Source organism: Saccopteryx leptura, chromosome 1, assembly GCF_036850995.1.
Source record: "Saccopteryx leptura isolate mSacLep1 chromosome 1, mSacLep1_pri_phased_curated, whole genome shotgun sequence".
Lineage (NCBI taxonomy): Eukaryota > Metazoa > Chordata > Mammalia > Chiroptera > Emballonuridae > Saccopteryx > Saccopteryx leptura.
Window position 1 is genome coordinate 94043703 of NC_089503.1, and position 19198 is coordinate 94062900.

Consider the following 19198-nt stretch of genomic DNA (forward strand, 5'->3'; position numbering starts at 1 on the left):
TGTGTATACCACAAAATGAGCCTTCCAGAACAAAGATTATAGAATAGCACATTGAAATAAATGATGTGATTTATTGAGTTTCATGCATGGCTTAGCAGAATGGCTAAATGTCTTCCTAGTGGCAGTGAGCCATCTAGTTTCATAGAAGTGATTTTCTAGCTTTTGGTTTTAATCTGGATAGAACCAGAACAATATGCAACTGGGGTGATTTCTTGTGGATGATTGTAGGGGTAAAAATGATCCTTGAACAGGAGCCATTTATTGTTCATGCCAGTGTAGACAGGGAAGGTGGTTTGAAGAAAGATTAGTGTAAAGTTAGAGAAAATGTGAAGTTTAGAAATATACAAATAGTAATCAAATATACTTTACAAAAATTAATTTTAAAATCTAAAAATAAAAATGCCTATTTAGATGTGTTTTATAATCTTTGTTCCTGCTTATTTTACAAACTGATAAAGTCCCAGGACCATGTTTAAATTTTGGTTTGTATAGCTCTTGACATAAAGATAATTAAAAAAAAGCAGAATAAAATAATGCTTGATGACGAATTACTTGAAAGTATAATGATGATGAATTACTTGAAATTATAATAGAAAAGAAATAAACTTTCAGAATAAACTTGTTCCTGACATGATTTTATTAAGTTTAATTTAATTAGATATAGTAAAATAATATTTTGCTGGAAAACTTATGCTTTGACTACAATAATAATTATTGTTAATGAGCATTTATTGATACTTAACTGTATTTCAGAAGATAAGCATAGGCATTCTAGATGCATTTTCTCATTTAATTCGCATAGTAGAAGGTGCTGTTATCTCTGGTAGATGAGGGAACTGACAGAGAAATAAGAAACTTGCTCAGTGAGTAAAATATGGAGCTTAGATGATGATCCATATTATTCCAAGCCTTTTGTTTTTTCCCCATTATACCATACAACTGAATGATAATAACTTCTAGAATAGCTTCTTGAGACGGTGATACTCTATGTTGAGTTGGTTTGATGAAACCAAATTTAAAGTCTTTTTTACTATTACAGTTCTAATAAGGCAGGCTTATTTTTATTTATTTATTTATGAAATGGGGGTATACTCAGCTATTTTTGAAGTTTTTTATTGCTATTGAAATTTATCCTTTTGGTTTCTTTTATCTTTGTTTAAATTCATTTTCTGTTTCTTACTATTATATGTCATATATTTAAACCTCTTTTACAGTGTTTTGTCTCCTATATACGTTCGGTATATCTAATGAAGGATAAAGAAATATTTGATGTGAGCAAGTTACCAATACCTGAATATGCCCTGTAAGTATTCATATTATAGTTTTAATTGTGACTGAAGTTAGAAGGAATTTCTTTGAAAGCTGGTTCTCTGAGAGTCCTAGTTCAAGCCATTCATTAAGAGAATCTATTAATAGATCTGCAAAGAAAATGATTCTATAAACTGGAAAACTAGTTGAGAGTTCAGTTCTTGTTATCAGGAAGACATTTCTTACTTGTAAGTGTAAATTCCTTAAAGTTACACTGGCAGCTTCCTACTGTTGGTCTTAAAGGAGATAGAGAACAATGGATAAGCATTCTTCGAAATCCTTAAATGTCTGTCGTCCTCTTATTCTCTGAAACCTTGGCCTGGATTACAACAAACAGTTCTTTTTATGCTTTGGATACAAATCTCTTTGTCAGTTCTTCCCTTATTTTAGATTGGTTTTCTATAGTGCTTATTGCCTAATTATCCTTTATCTTGGTGTTTCTTACAGGTATTCAGAGTTACCATGGCAGAGTGTCCCTGTTTAGTAATTGAAGTTACTATTATATGAAAATGGAACTCTTAGTCTTGTTTTGGTTTAGTAGTTGCAAGATTTTTTTCTAACCTTTTTAGTTATAAAGGAGGACTGTCCATTTTTTCAGTGGGGTTCTACCTGTGGGAAAGTGCTGACAATATCCTATAGAAGCACCTGTGAGGTTAATCATACTTTGAATTTCAGCATGAAATTTCCTAGTCTGTGATGAAATATGTACTTTCAAGGCAAGGTCTGCATATTTGGCCTGTTGTACAGGAATTTGAGTGTCTTGACTTTTAAATTGAGTCTAATAAAAACTTACTTGTAGCTGTGTGAGATGCTGTTTCCTACTCTTCATGCTGGATTGCAAGTATAGTGTAACAGGTTGTCAGTTGTAACATTTTAGAACCATTTAAATTGCTAGATAACAGAAGGAAGGCCACTTATTGTCTAGGTCAGCAATTTTCAACCCTTTTTATCTCATGGCATACACTAACTAATTACAAAAAATTCTGTGGCATGCCAAAATACATACTTTTTGCTGATCTAACAAAAAAGTAGGTATAATTTTGATTCAGTCACATGGATGGCTATTGTGTTGGCTGCTACAATTTTTTTATTTGAAAGTCTTAAGGGAAAAGAGGTCAGTGCTCCTGATGAAATAGTCAGGTATTGCATGTTTTAAAAATTCTTGTGTGGCCCTGGCCGGTTGGCTTAGCGGTAGAGCGTCAGCCTGGCGTGCGGGGGACCCGGGTTTGATTTCTGGCCAGGGCACATAGGAGAAGCACCCATTTGCTTCTCCACCTCCCCCTCTCCTTCCTCTCTGTCTCTCTCTTCCCCGCCCGCAGCCAAGGCTCCATTGGAGCAAAGATGGCCCGGGTGCTGGGGATGGCTCCTTGGCCTCTGCCCCAGGCGCTAGAGTGGCTCTGGTCGCAGCAGAGCGCCCTGGAGGGGCAGAGCATCACCCCCTGGTGGGAGAGCATTGCCCCCTGGTGGGCGTGCCGGGTGGATCCGGGTCAGGCGCATGCGGGAGTCTGTCTGACTCTCTCTCCCCGTTTCCAGCTTCAGAAAAATACAAAAAAACCCCACAAAAAAACAAAAAACAAACAAAAAAATTCTTGTGGTCTAGGTAGTGGGTGGACAGCCACATGCCATAGACAAGATGTTTTTGTTTACCTGTTTATGTACCATTATTAAGTTTACCATTTCTGAATACAAATCATGGTTTAAGTTATTAGGTGATATTTGTGTTCCATGAAGCTCTGTCCTGGTTTTCTGAGTGACATAGCTGAGATATTATCCAGCAAGAGAGGCACAGGTCTTTAACACTGTGGAATGATATTTAGGGACATTTTATCACCACGCATGCCAATAAATCTCATCTGTTTACAGTTGAAAACCTTTCCTTTTTATTGGTGATGCTTAGGTGAAGGCAGAGAGTTAACTTTGGAGCCTAGATTATTGGTACAGTTTAATTTGGTGTTTTAGTTTATTTTTTGTGAATGTTTAGATCTATAATTTTCTTGTTCTATAATTTTCTGTGGAAGCCTTTGATACCTAAAGCAGTGCCGTGTATGCAGGATATAATACAGGTTTAAAAATCATTTTACTGAAGAAACATGTTTTGAATACCCAATTTGTACAGTTTATTATGCCAGCTGTTAAAATTATAGGTGTATAGTCTGTGCTCCTACCATAAAGGAGCTCCAAGTTTTAGGAGCTGAGAGACTTATAAATGTAATTGTAATACTTTGAGAGGCATTGATATGAGCCTGTGGTCCTAATTCATAGCCCCTATAACAGTAATAACGACAAGTTCTGAATAGTAGCTAGCTGTGCCAAGCACTATTTTAAGTGCATTGTGTCTATTAATATTTTATTCTTATAGCAACCATAGAATGTAGGTACTCTTATGCTATTTTGCAAACGAGGGAACTGAGGTATAAAGAAATTAGATAATGTCCTTTGATCACACAGTTAGTAAGTGACAGAGCCAGGATTTGAACCTTAACAGTCCCATTTTTGAACCTTCACTTTACCATTGTACCTCTCAGTTTCTATTAGTCATACTTTATGGGAAAAAGGCATATTGTAATGTTAGCTGTTTATTATTTATGGCCTTGCTTTAAGAGTTTATTTCAATCCAGTAGTAGGAACCTAGAAGCTGGGAAAGATGTGGTCATAAAGTGACTCTTACTATTAGAAGGACAAAAAAATTTCTTTTTCTTTTTTTTTGGTCTCTGGTTTAAAAATCTTTTTTATGGAAATGATGTCATATTATGTCTCTAAGAAGGGAGGACATTGATACTGTAGTTTATTCTTTTCAGAGAACTATGTTTTGTCCTTTCATGACCTTGTCTTTTCCACTTTATTATTTACATTTTACAAGGTGTTTTCATATAGTTAGTCTTGTCAGATCTCCACACAGTTGTGACATAGGTCTGGTAGTACTGTCATCCACTGTTTGAGGAAGCTGAGGATGAAGGAGTCAAATTGGAAATAGACAAATCTATTGCCTGAATCGTTTCTTTGTTTCTGCTTTTCATGCTCTTTATTTTATTACATGTTAACCTCTTAATGAAAAATGGGTTATCTTCAGTATTTTCTGACAAGTATTCATTATTTTCTGGCTTGCCTTTTGGATCATCTCATATCTCTCAGGAACATTTTTTTTTTGAAAATTCTAAAAATAGATCTCAACTCTTAAAAAAACTGTTTTCTAGTAACCATAAACCACCATCAGTGTATTAAGATCATTATCTTTATTTGCCCACATTTAAGGTCTCTTGGTCTTGCTGTGGCACCACGGGTAAGATTTCTTCAGAAAATGCAGAAACAACCCTCCAAAGAATTGGTAGAGAGCCAAGATAATAAAGTCAATGAACCAAGGGCTCCCTCCCTCACCAATGACGAAGTGGAAGAATTTAGAGCCTACTTCAATGAGAAAATGTCCATCCTTCAGAAAGGTGGGAAAAGACCAGAAGGGGCAGAGTCTGGACTGGCTAGTGGCATTAGCGATGAAGAGGAAGAAGAGAAGGAAGATGAAGAAGAAATGGAAGAGAAACTGGGAAAAACAAAAGGTTTTCAACCTCATTCTGTCCCTAGCACTGATGAGTCACAGAAGAACAAGGAGGCTCCTCTTCAGTTCTTAGACAGGCATGATGATGAGGAGGAGGAAGAGGAAGATGGGCTTGGTACTAATTTCTTTAAGGTGAAGAGGCACAATGTGTTTGGGTTGGACCTTAAAGAGAATAAAGCATTACAGGTAAGTGTACTCCCAGTGGAGGGTCTTCTGTTATTTCCTGCCACTTCTTTTTTTTCCCTTCTTTTTTCAAGTGAGAGGAGGGGAGATGGACAGACTCCCATATACACCCCAACTGGGATCCGTGGTAATCCCTGTCTGGAGGCGATGCTCTGCCCTTTTGGGGCCATGCTTGCAACAGAGCTATTTTTAGTACCTGAGCTGGAGGCTTCACAGAGCCAGCCTCAGTGCCCAGGGCCAATGTGCTTGAACCAATTGAGCCATGGCTGTGGGCGGGGGAGGGGGAGAGAAAGAGAGGGAGAAGGAGAAGGAGAAGGAGAAGGTTAGAGATGGAGAAGCAGATGGGCGCTTCTCCTGTGTGCTTTGACCAGGAATTGAATCCAGGACATCCACATGCTGGGCCAGTGCTTTGCCAGTGAACCAACTGGCCAGGGCCTCTGACCACGTCTTATTGTGTGTTACTCTGTTCTTTGGGCAAGTATGAGAAAGAAAGAACTAGGAGAAATGTGTAGAATGACTTGCTGTGCTGTAAATGCTCTCTCTCCATATTTAGAAATAGGTACTAAAGAAATCTCATTTTTATAACTCTGGGAACTATCTTAAGAGCTTTAATCTTCTCATTTACTGGTATTCTGATGCATGTTTTTAAAGTAGCCAGAGTCATGATTATAACATTAAGAAAGGTGATGGGGTTTCATGGTTTATAGCCTGAAAGATACTTCATTGTGATTTTTAACATACTACTTTCTGATTTAAATCATTACAAATGTTCCATACAACAATTTAATCTTTCTCAATATGAATTTTACTTTTTTTTATTTTTCCGAAGTGAGAGGTGGGGGCTGACAGACAGACTCCCACATAATCCTGACCGGGATCCACCCGACATGCCCACTGGGGGCGATGCTTGGCCCCTCTGAGGCATTGCTCCGCTGCAATCAGAGCCATTCCAGTGCCTGAGGTGGAGGCCATGGAACTATCCTTAGCATTTGGGCCAGCTTGGCTCCAGTGGAGCCTTGACTGCTGGAAGGGAAGAGAGATAGAGAGAAAAGAGAGGGGGAAGGGTGGAAAAGCAGATTGGTGCTTCTCCTGTGTGCCCTGGCCAAGAATCGAACTCTGGACTTCCACTTGCTAGGCTGATGTTCTACCGCTGAGCCAACTGGCCAGGGCCTGAATTTTACTTTTAATGAGACATTTGCATTTGGATAGCAATCTAATATTTTAAATAGAAAGCCAGTACTTCTTTTTAAGGACCGGTTATGAAGGTTTATGTAAAGTTTCATGTGGATTCTTTATTTCTCTGTAGGGACTCGCTGGGAGAAATAAGAGATAGCATGTTTCTGGAGTGCGTGTGGGTGCACAGTAATTGTGTTTCTCCCTTGTTTCCTATTTCCCTTCCTGTTTGTATGCTTTTTCATCTTGATCATCTTTAAGGGGAATTGAATGAAAAATGAAGTGTTGAACTCTTACTCTTTATACAATGTTTAATAAAAGTCTAAGACCCACAGTAAGAAATAGTAAATTTTGAACCATGAAACTTGGGTGTTTCTTTAAGTAAATAAACATTTTTAGAAAGGTAGCAAACATACTTATTGAGTACTTAATTATATTAGGAATTTTATAAACATTATGTCATTTGGCTTTTGACTAACCCTATGAGGTAAATACTACCTTATTATAGAGGTGAGGGGGAGAAACTGAGACAATAAAATAATGAGGTGCACAACTTGTTATGGCAAATTTGGAATATGAACCTAGATACTCTGATTTGAGTAGTTCTTGACCAATAATCTGGGTTTTGAAGTCTGGTTTAACACTTTCTTTTATAATTGATGTATTTTGTGTGATAATCTGATAAATCTGTGGTTAATCCAAAGTCACAAAGATTTTCTCCTGTGTTTTCTTCTAGAAGTTTTAGTTTATTACTTAAATTTAGGACAGGATTCACTTCAACTTAATTTTTGTTTATGGTGTGAAGTCAGGTTGAGGCTCCCCACACTTCCCACTTGTGAGCATTTAATGACCTTCTTTCCCTCCATGTAGCTTCGTGCTACCAGGAAACAGGCTCTACCGTCACCCTTAATCTTCTCCTCAACTCTTCTGCTGAGGAACTTGGCTTTCACAATGACAGGCTGTTTTAGAACTCTGTAGTGGCCCGATTGCACCACATCAATGATAGAAGCAGCTCCAGTCTTCTTTTTGACAGCATTTAGCTGTGTCTGCTCACTGACCAAGGTCCATAGTTTATTAAGGTTGACAGTTGAACAGAAGCTGTGGTTCCTCTTTCCATGGTAATGCCTCATTGCAACTTTCCCAAAGTAAGCTGGGTGATAATTGTTGAGGTTGATCCAACAGCAAGCATTACCTCGGCCTTCCAGGTACTTCCGGTGTTTGCTGAGGCAGCTGTGGCCGTGGTTCATGTGGCCCTAAAGTTTCCAGGTCTCCCTCAGTCTGGCTGGCATATCACTGGCTGAGATGCAATAGCAAGGTTTTTTGTTTGTTTGTTTTTGTTTTTTCCATACAACTGTCCAGTTGGACTAGTCCTATTTGTTAAATGCTGTGCTTTATCCATTCACTTCCCTGACCTTTTTTTGAAACTTAGTTGACCATGTATGTGTAGGTCTTTTTGTTTACTCAGTTTTGTCTATATGGCTGCTTTTTCACCACAAACACCTGTCTTGATAATGTGGCTTTACAGCAGCGGTTCTCAACCTGTGGGTCGCGACCCACAGGTTGAGAACCGCTGCTTTACAATAAATCATAAATTGGGTTAGTGTGAGTCTTCCAACTTGATATTTAAAAAATAACTTTTGGTGGTTTTTGGACCATTTCATTTCCATGTAAGTTTTTGAATCAGCTAGTTAATTTGCACAATAAAAACTCAATGATAACTTCATCAAGATTGCATTGCATCTATAAATCTAGTTGGGGAGAATTGACATCTTAATATTGAGTTTTCTAATTCATGAATGTGAAATATCTTTCCATTTATTTAGGCCTTCTTTAATGTCGTTTAGCATTGTTTTATAGCAGCAACTTTCAAGTAGTGGGACAGGACACATTGGTGTGCTGTAGGAATATTTAAAACATGCAATAACTGAGTATTTACATAGTTAGGGCACTGACCTCTTTTCCTTTAGATTGTCAGATAAAAAAATGATAATAGCCAAAACAATAGCCATTGGTGTGAATGAGTCAAAAATCATACCTATTTTTTTTTGTCAGATTGTCAAAAAATAGTTTTTGGTGTGCTGCAAATTTTTTGTGATTTGTTTATGTGTGCTGTGAGATAACTCTTTTATAGTTTCAAGCACACATATGTGACACATTTTGTAAGATTCATCTCTTACTGTTCCATAGTTGTAAATAGTATAAGGTCTACCAGAAAGTTCTGTCCATTTCTATCACAAGTTTCGACACGTAAGCACATGTTTATTTGGCGCATGTGTGCCTCTCTATTTTTATCACTTAATGTATACATACTGATGTAGCAAATTAACTAAAAACAAAGTTGATTCACGTTAGTCTTATGTGTGAAGTGATAGTGTACCCACAGCTACTGATAAAGTTCATTTACGCCACTGTAATTTTTACGAATTTCAACAAGGAAGAAATGCTTCAGAAGCATGTCTGTCGCATCCACCATATTCCCCGGATTTAGCACCCTCTGACTATCACTTGTTTTTGTCCTTACAAAATTTTTTGAAGGGCAAAAAATTCAAAAATGAAGAAGATATCAAACAAGCACTGGTTCATTTTTTCGCATCAAAAGATAAAATATTTTTCACAAATGGGATATACAAATTGCCCTCACACTGGCAAGAAATGATTAATAATAATAGCAATTATATTATTTAATAAAGTTTATTGATGGTAAGAAAAATTTGTATTTTGTTTTATTCCAAAAACGGACAGAACTTTCCGGTAGACCTTATATATTATAAATGCTACTTTAAAATTTCAATTTCTAATTCTGTTGCCAGTAAATAGAAATATAATTTAGATTTGTATACCAATAATTTAAAACTGATTTATTAGCTCTAGTGGTTTTCTTTTTTTTTTTTTTAGATTCTGTGGAATTTTCATGGTGTGTGTGAATAAAGATGATTTCATTTTTTCTTTTCTAATTTGTGTGACTTTTAGTTCGTACTTGATTATGATGTATGTTGAATAGCAGTAGTGAAAGTAGACATTGTTGTCTTGTAGTTGACCTTAGGGGAAGCATATTCAGACTTTTAACATTACATCTGATGCTAGCTGTAGATTTTTAATCAGGTCAGGAAAGTTTTAGTCTGTTAATTTGTTTAATGTTTTTATCAGAAATGGATGGTGAATTCCATCAGATGCTTTTTCTGCAACTATTAAAGGGAGTATATACTGTAGTTACTCTCTTGAAATATTGATTTCCTAACCTTGAACCAACTTTAAATTTCTGTGGTAAACTTCACTTAGTCATGAGGTAATTTCCTTTATTGAAGGGTTTCGTTTGCTAATATTTTGTTAAGGATCTTTGTTTCCATGTTCATGAGGGCTCTTGGCTTGTAGTTTTCTTGTAATAACTTAGGGAACATGACACATATTATTTTCTTTTTTATTTAGATAGTAAATTTAATGGGGTGCCATTGATCAGTAAGAGTACATAGGTTTCAGATGAACATCTGTATTGCATTTGAACTGTTGATTGCGTTGTGTGCCGGTTACCCAAAGTCACCTCATTTTCTGTCACCGTGTATTTGTCTCCCCTTATTCCCCTTTTTCTCGCCGCCCTCCCCCTGGTAACCACTTCGGTTTTATCTTTGTCCATGAGTCTCAGTTTTATCTCTCAACTATGTGTGAAATCATGTAGTTCATATCACAGGCTGTTCTGTTTGTCTTTTATTATCTTTTTCTTTGCTGTCTTGGAAAGGGAGATTTGTCAAACTCATTTGAGGCTGGTACCAGTGGGAACTCATTGGATTGCAAATTATACAGAATTTATTTAATAACAGAATTGTCATCAATAAAAATATTTATTTGGTGTTTTAGATACCAAACACTTTCCTCGTAAGTTCTCATTTTGTCCTCATGCCAGGAAAGGCAGGTATGTTTAATATTTTTCAAAGTCACAGTTGTAGAGGTAGTGCTTAAACCCATCCATGCTGCCAAATCACATTCTCTATCTACTCTGTCCTGTTGCCTACCATAACTTGTGTGTAATTTGCTTTCTGTAAATGAGCAATGTCAGTATAATTGACAACACTATAAATAATTTTGGTCTACCTGTTGTGTGCAGTCACTTGGGATACAGAATTGATGTTTACTTTTTTAGACTTGGGCATGGATGGAAAAAAGAGGGGCTGTGTGCCAGGTGCAAGGAACGTCTTCTGGAAGACTGCCTTGTCACACAGTCTCTTTCTATTTGACACAGTCAAGGAATTGACAAGGAAACATATTTCCTTAGCAATGGAGAATGAATCCTGAGTAGTGGAGCAATGAGATGGGTAGAAAAGTGATCTTACTGCACTAAGACAGTAAGAGAAGATTGGTCAGTCCACCATCATAGGGAAGAGTCATGTTTTGACTAATTTTATTGGCTATTGGATGTCAGGAAAGTTGACCTGCAGGGAAAGTGTTACACAGAAGGGCATGAATATATGATTAAAACGATTAAATTAAAAATGACTTTAGTACATTTTCTTAAATATGAGAATGAATTTTCCAAGCATATGCTTTTATCTTTCACATTTTATGATTTTTTTGAAATGAGACTGAAGTGGATTTCATTTTAGCTCAGTAAATGACCTTTTAAAGATTTTTTTTTTTAACAGGGACAGAGAGAGGGATAGACAGGGACAGACAGACAGGAACAGAGAGAGATGAGAAGCATCAATCTTCAGTTTTTCGTTGCGACACCTTAGTTGTTCATTGATTGCTTTCTCATATGTGCCTTGACCGCGGGCCTTCAGCAGACAGAGTAACCCCTTGTTCTAGCCAGCGACCTTGGGTCCAAGCTGGTGAGCTTTTGCTCAAATCAAATGAACCTGTGCTCAAGCTGGTGACCTCAAGGTCTTGAACCTGCGTCCTCTGCATCCCAGTCCAACGCTCTATCCACTGCGCCACCACCTGGTCAGGCTAAAGATTTCTTAACAGTAAACATAGGTCAGTTTTAATTAAGATTTGAATGATACTTGTAGATTATTCTTTGTAACTTAAGAGTTGATTCTGTGTTCTGTTTACATTGAGTCTTACATTTTTGCAGAAAAATTCTTAGTATTGCAAGAACTCACTGTTGGTGGTAAAGCATAGATTAGCTAACATTATTAAATTATTATTTATAAGTATTCTGTTATAAAGATATTCTAAGTTCCAAGTCAAGATTCTGATATGTGGGAGCTGGGATTTTCCTGCCTCTTATCTTTCTTTTTTTCTCTTTTCCCCTTCCCACTTTTCCTTTTTTTCTTTCCTGCAGGAGCAATTACAGAGTGCCTATTCGGTGCCAAGGAATGTGCTTGGTACTTAGTTTTAGAGGCTTATACTTTTGTAACAGATGATTAAACCAGAATTTCAGAACAGGATCTCAACTCTCTATTCATTTACTCATTTATACAACCAAATGTTTCAAAGTGTTGTAGAGAAGATGGCCTGGCAATTATACCTTAAAGAGCAGATAGGAGTTAGTAGGAATGGGGAAAAGCATTCTAAGTATAGAGAACAGAATGAGCAGAACCATGGCCACGAGAAAGTATGAGTTTAGTATGGGGAGCTATTTTTAGTACGATCTCAGTAGTTAGCCTTTCTGAGCCTTAGTGCCTGTCTCTATGAAATGAGGCCAATAACAATGTCTCTAATTCAGTGGTTCCCAACCTTTTTTGGGCCACAGACCAGTTTAACGTCAGAAAATATTTTCACGGACCGGCCTTTAGGGTGGGACGGATAAATGTATCATGTGACCGAGACAAGCGTCAAGAGTGAGTCTTAGACGGATGTAACAGAGGGAATCTGGTCATTTAAAAAAAATAAAACATTATTCAGACTTAAATATAGATAAAATGGAAATAGTGTAAGTTATTTATTCTTTCTCTGCAGACCAGTACCAAATGGCCCACGGACCGGTACTGGTCCGCGGCCCGGGGGTTGGGGACCATTGCTCTCATTGACAGAGTTATGATTAGGAATAGAAAGCACCCAGCACAGTCTGTGTATATAGAAGGAGCACAGTTAATGTTAGCTGTTATTTTCACTTGATAAAGTGTAATAGGAACATATGGGGAAGGGGATGATAAGGCTTTGCTAGTGCCATGGTGAGACAGTGTTTGAGGTAGTTGCTGAAAAATAAGATCTTTTTATTGAATCAGGACCTATTGTAGAAGGAAAAAGTGATGCATTTCATTCACTTCAGGTATAGTATTAGGAAACAAATTTGCTTTTATGATTGTAGCATAGTTGATAGAGCATTTTCCACATTCACAGTATCCTGTATTAATCTGAAGAGTTGAAGAGTGCCAAGCCATACACTGATATCACGGGTCCAATTGACATCATAGCCAGTTATTTATGGAGAGTTTATAATTTGATGTAATCATACCATATCAGTCAAGCGCAGTGCCCTGTGGGAACGAATTGCTTATAAATAGAACTAGAAATGGTTTTAACAGTAGAAATTTATTTTGTGTAGAGTCATTAAATAAGATTCATTATTATAGGGATATTTTTCTCTGGATGGAATTCCCTGTTTAGTTAACTGGGACTATCCTTGTGGTTACTAATACTGTTTAGTATATTTCTAATAAATATTATATAGAAGATACTAGGTAATGGATATTGCTTATATTTTTAATACTGATTTAAAAATGGATATTAGAGAAAGTAATGCCCTTGTTTGGGATGTGGTGAGGCATGCTGATGAACTATTTTATGTGCTGTCTTTTATCCCCATATTATTTTATTTAAAATGGGAAAGAACTGTGGTAGCTTATTTCTAGAACTTCCTATAGACAATTTTATTTTGCAAAAGAGGTATCAGGAAGTGATGAACATCTATCGGTTTTCTGTAATCTGACATGCACTTTCATGCATCTCTCACTTTTTTTTTATAGATAAATTTTTATTAATGTTAATGGGGTGGCATCAATAAATCAGGGTACATATATTCAAAGAAAACATGTCCAGATTATCTTGTCATTCAATTATGGTGCATACCCATCACCCAAAGTCAGATTGTCCTCCGTCACCTTCTATCTAGTTTTCTTTGTGCCCCTCCCCCCCCCTCCTCCTTCCCTCCCGCGCCTCCCTCCCCCCACCCCCGGTAACCACCACACTCTTGTCCATGTCTCTTAGTCTCGTTTTTATGTCCCACCAATGTATGGAATCATGTAGTTCTTGTTTTTTCTGATTTACTAATTTCACTCTGTATAATGTTATCAAGATCCCACCATTTTGTTGTAAATGATCCGATGTCATCATTTCTTATGGCTGAGTAGTATTCCATAGTGTATATGTGCCACATCTTCTTTATCCAGTTTTCTATTGATGGGCTTTTTGGTTGTTTCCATGTCTTGGCCACTGTGAACAATGCTGCAATGAACATGGGGCTACATGTGTCTTTACATATCAATGTTTCTGAGTTTTGGGGGTATATACCCAGTAGAGGGATTGCTGGGTCATAAGGTAGTTCTATTTTCAGTTTTTTGAGGAACCACCATACTTTCTTCCATAATGGTTGCACTACTTTACAGTCCCACCAACAGTGAATGAGGATTCCTTTTTCTCCACAGCCTCTCCAGCATTTGCTATTACCTGTCTTGTTGATAATAGCCAATCTAACAGGTGTGATCTCTCACTTTCTTTTTTTTTTTTTTTTTTCATTTTTCTGAAGCTGGAAACGGGGAGAGACAGTCAGAAAGACTCCCGCATGCGCCCGACCGGGATCCACCCGGCACGCCCGCCATGGGGCGACGCTCTGCCCACCAGGGGGCGATGCTCTGCCCATCCTGGGCGTCGCCATGTTGTGACCAGAGCCTCTCTAGCGCCTGAGGCAGAGGCCACAGAGCCATCCCCAGCGCCCGGGCCATCTTTGCTCCAAAGGAGCCTTGGCTGCAGGAGGGGAAGAGAGAGACAGAGAGGAAGGAGGGGGTGGGGGTGTTGAAGCAAATGGGCACTTCTCCTGTGTGCCCTGGCCGGGAATCGAACCCGGGTCCCCCGCACGCTAGGCCGACGCTCTACCGCTGAGCCAACCGGCCAGGGCTCTCACTTTCTTAAACTCTTACTGCAGTCTTTGTGCAGTTAGCCTCCATTTTGCGAGTTAAGAAATAGGTTTTGAAAGGTTTGGTTGCTTGTCTAATGTCCCACGGTTATTGAAGTGGCAGAAATGGAATTTGTACCTGGATCTGTCTGACTTGACTCAATATATGATTGTGCTTTTGTTGATTACAGGCAGTCCCTGGGTTATGAATGAGATAGATTCTCTAGGTTTGAAAATGTTTAAGTATTTATATGCATAGAAAGGTAAAAATAAATACCATGTTAAGACAAACATCTATGCAAATTGCATTTAATAGGTAAATGTACCAGTTACAACTTACATACAAATTCAACTTAACAAACCTACAGAACCCATCTTGTTCATAACTCAGGGACTGCTTGTACTGTACTGTCTTTTCTGCATTTAGCAGTGTTTTTTGGCATTCTGTTTTACTTCCCACCAACTTTGTCACTGTTCTGTCCCAGATCCTTATCACCTCAGACTTGGCATGGGATAAACCTTTTCTGAGTCATCTTCCTGTTGACCTCTGTCAGATAGTTTTTGGTCTTATTTTTGAAGTGTGGTTGACCTTCCATGCTTCCCTTTCATTCTTTCTTTTCACTTGGGCTTTATAAGCCCTATCACACTACCAGCCCATTCTTTCCAGTGTGAGTTTCCACTTAATCTTCCTAAAAATGTTCACCATACCAGCATTTCACATCTTACCTATCTTCCAAGAATTCAGTGCTGATCTTGCTCTTTCCTTGAAGCTTTTCTTTGCTTCTTCATTCTGCTGACATCTGGATTCTAATCGTCTGTTTTGCTAATGTTTTACTTTTTGACATTTCATAATATACCTACACAGATGTCTTAATTTCTGTTTCTTTTGTACCTGGTGATTTTTGAGATTGTCATAACTTTGTATGCAAGGGACTTCTCAAATGTACAGTCAAATTAAACAGAAGGGAGAGGTCTTTAAATTAAAACAAGAATCAAGATTACTGCCATCCCAATTTTTGGCTCCATGAAGTAGAACAATGGTGGGATGATCTTAAATGTTGAATAGTTGGAATAGGACATATATGCTTTCTTGTCTTCAGATAGGAGTCTTTTCTTTTTCTTGCATCCTGTGCTTAATTCTTTCATTATAATATAAACTTCATTCCAATTCAAAAGGAATAGTTATTGTGTGATTGGAAATGTAGATGTACATACTGAGTTACTACATAAATATATATACATTTTTCTTCCCTTTTAAAAAAATTTATTATAAGTTGTTAATTGTAAGATAGTTTACAAATATCTTGCTGTCCTTAGAAATTTAATCAATGGACCAATAATTTCTTCTCACCAGGACAGCAGTAAGCTAAAACACATTCAGCTGGCTTAATTTTCCTTCTTTACCTCTTCTCGGAGGATGAAACTTTTTTTATTTTTAGATTTTATTTATTCATTTTTTTTTTAGAGAGAGGAGACAGAGAGAGAGAGAGAGACAGAGAGACAGAGAGAGAAGGGAGGGAGGAGCAGAAAGCATCAACTCCCATATGTGCCTTGACCAGGAAAGCTCGGGGTTTCGAACCGGCGACCTCAGTGTTCCAGGTCAGTGCTTTTACCCACTGTGCCACCGCAGGTCAGGCATTTTCATTAATCCAGAGCTGCAGCACTGGAAATGATTTCAATCAACTCCTTTGTGATGACAGCCTGGCGGATGCGGTTGAAAGTCAAAGTCAATTTGTCAATCATCTCAGAAGCATTCTTGCTCGCATTGTCCTTGGCTGTCATCCTGGCACTCTGCTCACTCGTGGTGGATTCCTTCAGAGGGTAGTAGATGATGATGTTGGCCAGGTTGTATTCCTGGCATGTCAGCATCAACGTCATCATACTCGTGGCTCTCAGCACTTGCAATAGTATTAAGAGAAAAGATGGGCTTTTCTTCTGTCTTGTAAGAGATGACAGACCTGAATTGATTAAAGATGATGGATCCTTCATCAAATTCATATCCAGAATTTAGTAATTCCAGGGCAATGACTGAGGCATATCCAAAAGTAGGAGGTTTTCTTCCCACTTCTTTGAATGTCACCAAAAACTGGTCAGAATGCGTCCTATGAAGTATACCCGATTCCAACCATCTTCTTTCCCGGCTTCTGTGAGTGTAGCCACCTCACTTTTCATCTATTTAGCGACTGAGGAATGGATAGCACCACAAAGCCCTCTATCTGAGGACACACCAATTAGGAGATGTTTCTTCTTGTCTTCAGGCACCTTAATATCAGCCTTTTCATACAGAGCCAAGGATCCTACTCCATATATTCGAGCTGGTTTCAGCTCTCGCTCAGCTCGGGCATATTTTGCTGCTGCTGCCATTTTCATAGACTTGGTAATTTTCTGGATGTTTTTGATTGACTTCAGTCTCCTGGTAATGTCTTTCAAAGCTGCCGTATTTCGAACTTGGATCCATTGCACTGTCCAGGCCGAGACCCCAACGACGCCCACCCGAGAGAACATGGTGGTGCCTTCCTTCCCTTTTTAAGTTTTGTATGCATTTGATTTCCCGAGGATGTAAATTCCCAATGGAAAGTTAAATTTTTATTTTGATGATTATTCTTTCACTGCTGGATCACTTTTATATAAAACATATTTGACTTGTTTTTCTTCATTTCCTACTTTTTATATCCTCAATATTTAAAACTTCTGCTGACTACTGAATTTTCTAATGACCTACTTTTATAGTCTAAATTTCAGAAACTCATTTATCTGGGTTATTTATCTTTATTTTAAGATAAAGTGGAGGTAATGAAAGAAATGTGAAATAGGGATGGGTTATATTTGAGTGTCATATATGTTGCTTTTAAACTTAACTGTTAAGATATTCAGAAATAAGTAGCTTTTCAATGTCAGTAAGTGTTTATTTTTATAGCTCTAAAAAATATAGAGAATGTACTCAGTGTGGTAGGCCCTCTGCTTATGAACAAATTAGTTTCCAAAATAAAATAAGACAGTTATTCTTGTGTTTAAGCAGTTAGTGTATATAACTGAAGCTTTTTAATGGGAGGACTGCGTTTAACTTCATTTTTTTTTAAACTCATAAATTTGTCCAAATGTATTTTCATTTTGACTTTTTTTTTTTTCAGTGTTTATGTTTGAAACACAGTTTCAAAGATGCATGCAGAATCTTAAGTCTAAGCTGGCAGCTGAAGCTAGTGCCATCTCTGGTGACAGGCAGAGAGAGGTACATCATGTTCACTTTGATGTAAAGCTTTGTTCATTACCATGAAAGTTTGCATTTTAGGTGAAATGGAGACTTTTTAAATGAAGGCTTCATAAAATATTTAGAAAAATTTCCTCATTCAGAAAATATTTACTGAATGCTTATTAAGTAGATACATGGGCTATGGGAAAAATGAAGCAGGGAAGGCAGAATTCAGGGGGTGGGGTGTTGCAGTTTCAAATAGAGGGGCCAGAGGCGCTCCCTGGGCGTGTGTAAGGCACTCTTCTCCCAGTGATGGGGTTCAACCTTCAGAGGTATAAGCACTGAAAAGATTGTTATGCTCCCTCCACCCAGATGTAATTTGAAAGAAAAAGAATGTTTTACAACTATAAGGGCCCTCAATTTTTTTTTTCCCATGAGATTACCTTATTGCTTTGTTAAAATATATATTTCAAAAAATACTTTTTTCTTAAAGTACTCTAGCTTTGCTGGTGCCCTGAGCATATGTGCGATTTGCTGGTTGATTAATTGAGCATGAGAGTTGGGCCAGGGGGAGTGTAAAGAGAATTCAGACCCTCCTGGGAGTCGGTGCTTGAAAGTTAATTCGCGCTTCAGTAAAAGTTCAGTGGGATCAGGTATGCCTGCATATTAAGAAAGGCCTATTTTGGCCCTGGCCGGTTGGCTCAGCGGTAGAGCGTCGGCCTGGTGTGTGGGGGACCTGGGTTCGATTCCCAGCCAGGGCACATGGGAGAGGCACCCATTTGCTTCTCCACCCCCCCCCCCCTTCCTCTCTGTCTCTCTCTTCCCCTCCCGCAGCCAAGGCTCCATTGGAGCAAAGATGGCCCGGGCACTGGGGATGGCTCCTTGGCCTCTGCCTCAGGGGCAGAGCATCGCCCCCTGGTGGGCAGAGCGTCGCCCCTGGTGGGCATGCCGGGTGGATCCCGGTCGGGCGCATGCGGGAGTCTGTCTGACTGACTCTCCCCGTTTCCAGCTTCAGAAAAATACAAAAAAGAAAAAAAAAGAAAAAAAAAAAAAGAAAGGCCTATTTCTTTTCAGTAAAACTAAAGTCTAAGTATTGGCTATATACCGTATTTTTTGCTCCGTAAGACGCACCTGACCATAAGATACACCTAAGCTTTTAAGGAGGAAAATAAGAAAAAAAAATATTCTGAACCAAATGCTATGTTAAAATATTTAATAAAATACTGTATTTTTCACTCTATAAGATACATGGGCATTTTCCCCTCCACTTTTGGGGGGGAAAATGCATCTTACAGAGTGAAAAATACGGTACTTGTAAGAGAAGATTAGCATACCAATTTCATGATGGTTTAAGTTTTTATTTTTTTAAGAGGAAGGGAGATAGACTCCTACATGCACCCTGACCGGGATCTATCTGGCAACACCCTCTGAGGCTGATGCGCAAATCATTCGAGCTATTTTTAGCACCTGTGACTGAAGTGTTCAGACCAACTGAGCTATCCTCAGTGCTTGGGGCCAATGCTCAAACCATTCGAGCCCTGGCTGCAGAAGGGAGAGAAGGAGGAGAGGGAGGTGGGAGAGAAGCATATATAGTTGCTTCTCCTATGTGCCCTGACACTAGAATCGAACCTGAGTTGTCTGCACACTGAGCTGACGCTTTCTCCACTGAGCCCCAGTCAGCCAGGGCCTCTCTGCCTTTTTTTATTGCCTTCCTTTTCTCTCTCTAATTTGGATTGTTTCACTTTTT

The 19198-nt window shown here is 38.3% G+C and overlaps 1 protein-coding gene and 2 pseudogenes across 1 annotated transcript in view; 1 reads left to right on the forward strand and 2 right to left on the reverse strand.

Moving 5' to 3' along the window:
* The window catches only part of DDX10 (DEAD-box helicase 10), a 330735-nt gene that overhangs the window by 85236 nt on the left and 226301 nt on the right, over positions 1 to 19198 (forward strand). The window contains exons 12-13 of the mRNA XM_066371626.1: positions 1215 to 1303; positions 4561 to 5044. Coding sequence (XP_066227723.1) covers positions 1215 to 1303; positions 4561 to 5044 — 573 coding nt within the window. The remainder of the gene's footprint in view (positions 1 to 1214; positions 1304 to 4560; positions 5045 to 19198) is intronic.
* On the reverse strand, positions 6991 to 7503 carry LOC136389711 (large ribosomal subunit protein uL15-like; annotated as a pseudogene).
* On the reverse strand, positions 15905 to 16768 carry LOC136388960 (ATP synthase subunit gamma, mitochondrial-like; annotated as a pseudogene).